We start from the raw sequence: 8959 nt of genomic DNA on the forward strand, positions 1-8959 counted from the left end.
GATTGGTTGAATTGAAAATTTGGTTTATTATGTTGTTGTGGGACGCGCGTTGTGCGGCGGCGCGGCACAGCGCGTGCTGCCCGCCCGCCGCCGGCACTTCCACGGCCAGGTACTTCCTTCCGGCTATTGCGGAAAACGTCACAAACTGTTTTTACAATTACTTACTCAATCTGAAATAATGTTTTACGTATCTTTATACCATTATGGTACATAAAGTAGTTTAAAATATTTGAATCGTACACTGCTTTACGAAATTGTACAGTATATTCACTGCGAAGATTACTTAATTATTTGTCAAGGGAATCAGACGGAAGACCGCCGGCCGCGTGACGTCACGCGCCCGGCGGGACCATGGTAACATTCAACGAAGACTATAAAACTCCATCTTTAACAATACATTAGCTAGTATGTACACCGCGGTATACCGCACATCAGATAAGTTTAATTAATATTTACATTTGACTATCAACTCGGTGCCAGTTTGACCGCACCGCGCCGGCGCCGACACAGTGGGGGGGCGCCGACCTCACTACCTTATCGACTACATATTCACTATCGGCGACAGGAACGTCGCCACTCGGTGCACTTCGATGTTTCTTCATGAATCACTGTTAATTTTGTAACTGTTTCGTTACACGAACAACACAAACTACCCGCAGGGGGCGCGCGGGGGGAGCTAGCGCGCGGCCCGCAGCAGCAGCGGCAGCAGCGCCCCCGCCGCCCCCGCCGCCCCCGCCGCCGCAGCGCCGCGCGGCGCGCCGTTGCGGCTCAGCGTCGCCGCCATCTTGTCACCTGCAACACCACGTTACATAGGTCACACCCAGGAGCCGTGGGGCGGCATGCGGCCCGCGCAGCTGCCGCAGTGCATGCAGTGTGGTAGTACGTACTGCCCTCGGAGACGTAGACGAGTATGTGTGCGGGCTCGGTGTTGGCGGCGCGGCAGGTGTAGTTGCCGGAGTGGCGCGGCGCCGCGTGCCGGATGCTCAGCGCCGACTGCGTCTTGGGCCCCGGCTCCGTCTGCACGGTGACGCCCGCTGCAGCGTCGTAGTTGATCATGCGCGCGTTGTGGTACCAGAACACGTACTGCGGCGGCACTGGGCTCTGCAACAAACAGACAGACATACATCACACATTCAAACATGTCCAGCGTTGGTCCTCTACATATTGGACGGTAGCAACTTGTAGGACCTTCTCTATGATGCAGACGAGGTTGATGGTGGAGCCGGCGTCGACGTGATGCTCGTCGGCGCCCAGGATGAAGGCCTCGGGCACGGCGATGTGCAGGTGCACGAGCCGCGCCAGCCTGCCCGACCCCGTCGACACCTGGCACTCGTACGTGCCGTTGTCGCGCTTCTGCACGTACTTGATCTGCAGGATCCAGTCGTCCGAGCCCTCGCTGTGCAGCACCTGCGGCACAAGCACGTGAGCACGGCGCCACGTCACACGTCACCCGCAGCGGGGAGCACTGACCTGGAAGCGCTCGTCGTTGGTGTACATGAACAGGCCGGAGCTGAGGATGTGCCAGTCGCGGCGCCGCACCCACGAGATCTGCACAGAGAGAGGGCGCGCGTCAGTGTGGGCGCGCTGTCGCAGCGAGGACAACACAGTGTGGTACAGGTGCACTGACGCCGCGCTCGCCGAGGTTGCGCACGGGGCAGTGCAGGAAGGCGACGGCGCCGAGCTGCGCCAGCACGTCCTCCTCGGTGTTGTTGATGACGGGCTCGCGCCGCAGCTGGTCGAGCGCGCCGTGCCACAGCTCGCGCCACGCGCCCACGTCCGCCTCCAGCTCGGGCCCCCACGCCACCAGCGTGCCGTCCTCCGTCACCCCCGCCCCGTCCCCCGCGTGCGTGCTCGTCGCGCTGGCGTCCGCCGCCAGCTCCACGCTCGCCGGTCGCGCCGCCCGCCGGCCCCGCGCTGCAACACATCCACCGCCACATTATAGCATACCCCCTGTATCGACCACTGTATCCAATAGCCCGGCGGCCGTGTACCTGCGGGCGCGTCGGCGCCGACGGCGGCGAGCGCGGCCAGCAGCAGCAGCAGCGGCGGCATCTCAGCCCGCGCCGCGCCGCGCGCCGCCCCGTCGCCGTGTCACCATCCTGCCTACACCAACACACACACCTCACTACAATATCTACATTTCAATCACAGACCTCATGCAAAACATGGCGTGACCAAGCACCTAGTTAGTAGGAATTCGCTAGCAGTCATGCACGCAACAACATTTTAACGTATCGAGCGACTACGGCTCAGTTCTTAGTTCAGTTTATCACATTATATTTAGCCCATATATCGTATGCAACTTCACCTGCGATGTGAGACAACCAGTGGGTCGCGTGGGCGTCAGTAGACGGACTGTACCTTTAATGCTGTAGTGTCAAATGGCGTAATGAAGGGAACGTACGGCGGGACTGGTCTCGAGTTTCAATTTGGCTGCGGGGTGTGAGATTAATGAGGGTCAAGTGCGGCGCGTGATACAAGGATGACGCATGAGACAAGTTGGATGCGGCATTCGGACGGCCGCCGCGCCGCCCGCTGCTGGCGTCAAAAAGTCGTACTGTGACAACTACACGGAATGTAGGCTCTTTACAAATACTACGTGATGATACAAATTGCATTTTCTTTTTAAATAAATGAGATGTATCATTTGTTTCATGAATAAACTAGTCTGTTTGCCCCTTTCTTCTGCACTTTCGACTTTACCGTTAATTACATAGAGATAACGAGAAAAAATATAATAGCAAATACATTATTATAGCGTCACACACGATATGGGATTCACGGTAGGTATTCAAATTCAAATTCAAAAATATATTTATTCAGTAGGTAACATAGTTACACTTTGAATCGTCAATTCTTATGTATGTTTATAGATAAACATGTAAGTATAAAAATTGCTTACTAGATCGACAAATGTGATATTTATCACTATTTCGCTTCGTTGTAAAGTTACATCGACTTGTCGCAAAAACAAAACACTCCTGTGTTCCCGGTATCAAATCACACGTACTACGCGTCAGAGACCTCGAAGCAGAAACTCCAACCTCTCTAGTTGCTCCATGACATCAACACACATATGTTTATCAATAGAATTGATAGTAAGCTAGATGTATTTGATTGATTGATTGAGGACAGGTAAATCTGAGACGGGTGTGGACGGCGAGCAGCGGGCCCGCCGGCGGGGCGGGGCGGGGCGGGGAAATTGATGTCGGGTCGAGGAGGTCGCGCCGCGGCGATGATGTACACACATTTACATTTTATTCTGCACCTTCCGCGTGTTCTCATTATAATATTTAAAGCACCCGCGTGTAACCTGCCCGTGTGCTAACTACTTCATACACTGGTTAATCACGCTCGATTTATATAAAGCTATATACATTACACGCAGGCGGTAAACTGACCGTCACTCGCGCTGGGAGAGCGTAAAACGAGCGGGCGCTGATGTATTGTGTACGCCGAGCGGCGGCGGCGGCTTTAACTTGGAATACCCGAAATAAGTAATGATAGTGTGGGACACGCGGGTTGTACTCGGAATGATTGATATCCTCCATTTTATTTGCGACAAAGATGTCTCTCGCAAAGACGGGTCCCGGGGCAGGGGCGGGGGCGACAGCGGCGGGGGGCGCGACGTGTCCCTCGCCGCGGAGCTCCGGCACGAAACACGCAGGCACGCGCATTCAGAGTGTTTATCACATGAATGTGGCGAGGTGTTCTCGACCGCAACTACAACAATATACCGGCCATAATACAGTGCAACCATAACTTAGCTCACAACTCCCGACTCCTAGCTATCCCAAATGTATTTTAAGTTACACCTGTCATTTTTTGTTGGCCAAAGGGAAAGGGACGGATGATTGACAGCCGTCGATCTCGCTGGTGTACATTCCGTTTGAAGTGTATTCCATACATAATTAAAGCACATAATAACGGGTTCTTACCGCGTTTAAAAGGGATATAATGTATTCCATACATTTTAGCCTGTTACCCGTGCCTTAAAATTAGAAGGTGCCTGCTGGATCGACACTCAAGCTGGTATCAATGGGTATATAGATGTTGATAGGTATTGGGTGCCGCATTATATTATCAACTGATACGGGTCCCGATACCCACTTCATTCGCAGTCGGCTCGGCGACACGGTATACATGCTCTATTCTGTTTTCAGACGATTGTATTCTTGAATAAATTATAGTGGTGAGCCGCGGATACTACGTAACCGCTGATGTAGTGTGTGTGTGTGTGTGTGTGTAATGTCTCAAGTGGTACGTATACAGCGGCGGCAGTGGTTGCCTCGTGTCAACAGTGTATATTGGGCGAGCTGTTGGCGGCTGTACTGTGTGCCTTGTATCTAGGGCCGTTATAGGGCACTAACATAGAATAGATCACTAATATCATTTATTTTCTATTGTATCTAGTAGCCTCTCTATACTTTAAATTGCTGTGCCCTTGCAGGGTGTCACTTGTACTTTATTAATTATGTAACACCTTTTATAATAACCTGTGGCTTTGCAATAAATAAATAAATAGGCTGACCAGAACCACTACCAAAGCAAAACCAGATTATTAATTTTGTTGAGCAATCGTCTCTTGATCTGAAGATCCTGGGTTTGATTCTTGATTAAGGCACTGTCAGTATCGTTTCAATAGCCACTTATAAACTTTAAGCCGGACGTTTCAATAACCTCAGGTTAGGTTAGTGGTCTGAGTACGGAATGAAAACGGAATGGCCGCTCGTCAGGCTCAATATGTTGAGAGGCAGGACCCCTGTAACGTGGCCATGTCCGCCGCCTGCTGCGCAGGTACCTTCAGTAAATTAAATTTTGTTTACCGATAATAAATTTTATTATTATTATATTTCGTTAACTGTACACCAAACTTCGTCTGTTAACTAGGGAGTTGTTGTAAATGAAGTTTCGTAAATCCACGTTCATATAAATGTATAATTCACATGATCAATAAGCTAGACGACCAGCCCAAGTAGAAATATAGTCGTGAGCTAATGTTATGTTTATTAATAACTTTTTCAAAATTGTTTTCCTAATAAATAAGCGAATTACTTGTTACTCGAAAGAACAGTAGGTATTAGGTTCTTTTTGAAAATGTAATGTCAACGAAATATGACAAAATACCGCTAATTCGTCATTCAATAATAAGAATAATAACACAACATACACTATACTATGTCCCGATTACTAAGTACCCACATCTCACTGAGCTGTCATTGACAAATGCAGTTTGCTGGCTCTAGCTCCTGAGTTTGATGATTCATACCATGATTCTGCGTTAATATCAATTGGAATTTGAAAATGTAAGTGTTTTTGAATTATTTTAATTTCCATGCTTTGCGATGGAAAATTCCACTCGATATCAACTCAGAATCGGAATCATCCTTCAAAGTTATCGTTACGATTACTCAAAGTATACGGACTTTCCCGGATTATCGGTGCCGCCGCTCACCGGGCACTATGCAAGCTGCTTCTCAGACTATCTTGTATAAACTATTTAGAAAGCGGTAATAAGTACCTTCCTACGCACAACACCAGAAAACGGTTTAGTTTTACTTGATCCGCGGGTGTAGTCCTTTATGCGCGTTACTTAGTGTACACGATATGCGCCTACACAAACGCAATCTCTCGCCATTGCTCTCATTTACGTACTTTTTTCGTGTATTTGTTTATCCTGTGTTTAACAATTTTTACTAACCGCATTCTAAAACTTGTTGATTAACGTCGCTTGTGGAGATTAAGAGTGCGAGGCCTTTTGTTATGATTATTTAGTCAAAATTTATATAGTAAGTATGGCTCGAGCGAGCGGCACCCAGCAACTAGCAGCAAGCGGTCACCGCTCATGTCGCCGTCACTGGAAGCAGCCACGACCGTTCAACGACCAGTCACGACCACTCTGAGTGCGGCTCACACGCGCCCGCGCCGGGAAATGCGCCGCTAAAAGAACATGTTGTTTTCACTACGACAGATTTCATTTTCATCTACCTATCGAGGTAAGTAAAACGTTTAACCCAAGCGTCCAAAAAGGTAAAGCGCCTAAGTTTAATTTAATATTGTGGGTTTTGTCCGGGACTACCCGGGTCCTCTGTATCACCGGGCAGTGCCCCGCGGCGACACACGGCCACCACAACACACGTCTCGCGGTCGCCGCCGCCCCCGCGCCCCGCAGCTGCACCCGCTCGCCCCGCAACCTTAACTTCACTCAACGAAACCGCCCGCTTTAAATTATCACTTTGACTTATATTATAATATACACATATACAGCAGTGTACACCGCACGGTCATGTGTTGTAACATCACTGAACGTCGAATATTTTGCCATAAAAAAGCGCTGATGAAGTGTCGTACAAAGTCGTAGCAAATAGCTCCGCGAGTTCACTCGTTACGTCTCTGCTACAACTTTACATAGTACTGTAGCAGTTTATCGTAGCATTGGTGTAGCAATATTTCGTAGCAGACGTAGCAGAATTGGTCGAATACTTTTTATTGCAGGACGGTTACAGAAGTCTTAATAGGTAATGAAAATTATATTTTATGGTGTTTAGATTATAAAGCGTTTTCGCTACAGCAAAATATTCAAAATTTGACCGTAAACCTCTGTCCCAACTGCGCTACGCTTCGGGTCAAAGGATGTCATATTTTTCTATTACTTTATTAATAAAATTTGCCAATGAATTATACAATCAGACCCTATTATACACATATTCGTTAGTTATTAATTATATTTAACTATTTTCGCTAATTAATTTCTTGTTATGGAATAATTTCTGTCACAAATATTATAGATACGGTTATTTTTCTTATCAGTTTTACTGTTAACTCAAAAGTTGAATCTATTAGCGGTCGGTCCGTAAAATAATGTTGACAAAGCATTTACACGAGCTAAGTGTTGTGGTAAGTACAGTTCAAGTAGCCGTCGCAGCGAGAGTGGATGCAGTAAGGCAACACTGTCACATCACATGTCGCGCGGCCGGCGCCTCGCGCTGCCTCGTCGCGGCTCGTATGTCGCGCGACACAGCACGCGGGCGCTCGCGGCGGCGGCTCGACCGGACTGAGCGCCCGCCCCCGCCGCCACCGCCGCCCCCCGCGCCGCGGCCGCCGCGCCGGCCCCCGCATCACAACGCTCCCTGCTGCAAGCTCCTCGCCACATACGTTTCAAGACTCCACAACATCTCTGACAACAGGCTTAAGACAACAATCAACACTCAGTTGCCGGTACAGCTCACTTTATTAATTGTGTTAGATAGAGTGACAGTGTTGATTGACCTAAAAACATCCGTAATCTCACTGACTGTCTTCCATACCATGACAGATTAATAGCGTGTATATAGCGTGGGTTTGTTTTCACCAGAAGAAGCTGCTAGCCCTCGGTGTGTCCTGCAGGCCTGCAGCAGCGGGCGCGGGCGTATCGACCGGCGCGGGGCGCGGGCGGGGCGCCGTGACGTCATAGCGCGGGGGGGTGGAGAGGGTGGGGGGGAGCCAGCGTAACCTTCACTCTACTCCTCCAGCTGCTGATAGCATAGTGAGCCGACTACCAACCGACGCATCCCAGTCAACCTATAATGAAAGATATCTCTAGCAAACAACTCAAGATTGTCAACTTCACTCAAGCCATACATAGCCATTACCATAGGGTTATCAATTAGACAACATTAAGTTGTAGCTGTGAACGATTAAGTAATAGAGTGTAGCAGGCGGTCGCAAATGAAGCCTTACATATTAATAAGCGGCGCGCCAGCCGCGTGCCGCGCCGTGCCGGCCTGGCCCCACTGCACCGTTCACACACACATTCTCACACTATCGTTTTCTCCAAAACTAATACATAATACAAGTGGAGTGGAGCGCGGAGAGCCACTCGGCTCGCTTCTTTCGAGAGCTATTTATTGCCAGAAATCAAAGAAACTTTTACAAGAGGAACTTGAGTGGGTAGGGTTCGAGAACTGGAAAAGTAAATCGCACGTGAAATGTGTGAGAGCAGCGAAGTGGGTCGAGATGCTGGCGGCTTGTTGGAGTAGTTGGTGAAGGTGACACGCGAGTGGAGGAGACGCTCTGACGTCACGATCAGGGTACAAGAAAAATGATCAATTTGCTGAGTAACTAATGAACCGGCGCCGCCGGCGAGCAAGGCGGCGCCGGCGCCGGGCCCGGCTGCCGGACCGGCGTTGACTCGTCCACAATTTGTGCACGAATTAAAGCAAACAAACGCACATTAAGGACATTAATGGCATTAGTCGCTCCCTTTTAGCGCGCGCTTTCAATTACCACGAATTAATGGACGGTTGTGTCTGCCTCCATCGCCTCTGAATCGCACCAATTAAGCTCTCCTCCGCGGCGTTATTGTTTTTATCCAACTACGGCGAAGCAAAAAAGAGGGTTATGTGTTTGACCGCTATGTATGTGTGTATGTATCTATGTATGAGTGTGGGTGTGTGGGTGCACGTCTGTTACCACCTAACTTCTAAACCACTTGTCAGAATTTATCAAATTAGGTGTCACTAGAAGCGTCTTAGGTGGTGGCACCTTCTAGAGACCATAAACTGAGCACGAAAAAATGATTTTTCTTCCAATGGGGTGTTGGCTATTAAAAGAAAGGGCTTAATTTGCACATTACAAATATGTACATATTACTAGCTTTTACTTGCGGGTTTGCTTGTATTTACTCGATAATAATGTTGAATTGATAACATGGCTGCTGAGACATGCTCCGGATAGGTGTTATCTCCAAATCTTGCATACCTACTTAATAGAAGCACTTTATCTTAATAAATAAGACACCTAAAGAATATACTTAAAGAAAAATAAAAGTTTTAAAAATTAAAACCCGACTACGGAACAATCACGCTTTAAAAAGGCGTAGCAAGCAAACTCTTAGGACAGATTGAATACAGGGTGTTAGTGACATCGTAACGAATACTCAGAGGGATGATTCAGACCATGATTCTGAGTTAATATCAAG

General features: G+C 48.7%; 1 protein-coding gene across 1 annotated transcript; it reads right to left on the reverse strand.

The window, feature by feature from the left end:
* Positions 1–676: 676 nt before the first annotated feature.
* LOC126374592 (zwei Ig domain protein zig-8-like) lies at positions 677–1937 on the reverse strand. Its single transcript, XM_050021282.1, has 6 exons — positions 1930–1937; positions 1628–1883; positions 1471–1548; positions 1189–1407; positions 888–1101; positions 677–792 (listed from the first exon to the last, which is right to left on the reverse strand). Exons 1-6 carry the CDS (start codon positions 1935–1937, stop codon positions 677–679), a joined length of 891 nt encoding a protein of 296 aa, XP_049877239.1.
* Between the last annotated feature and the right edge of the window lie 7022 nt (positions 1938–8959).

Source organism: Pectinophora gossypiella, chromosome 17 (genome assembly GCF_024362695.1).
Source record: "Pectinophora gossypiella chromosome 17, ilPecGoss1.1, whole genome shotgun sequence".
In the NCBI taxonomy this organism is placed as follows: Eukaryota; Metazoa; Arthropoda; class Insecta; order Lepidoptera; family Gelechiidae; genus Pectinophora; species Pectinophora gossypiella.

Excerpts from the sequence above, each read along its gene's own strand:
- LOC126374592 (XM_050021282.1), bottom strand. Across the intron at positions 1,408-1,470 it reads CCAACGACGAGCGCTTCCAG|GTGCTGCACAGCGAGGGCTC; the intron begins GTCAGTGCTCCC and ends CTTGTGCCGCAG. Across the intron at positions 793-887 it reads CGTCTACGTCTCCGAGGGCA|GTGACAAGATGGCGGCGACG; the intron begins GTACGTACTACC and ends GTGGTGTTGCAG.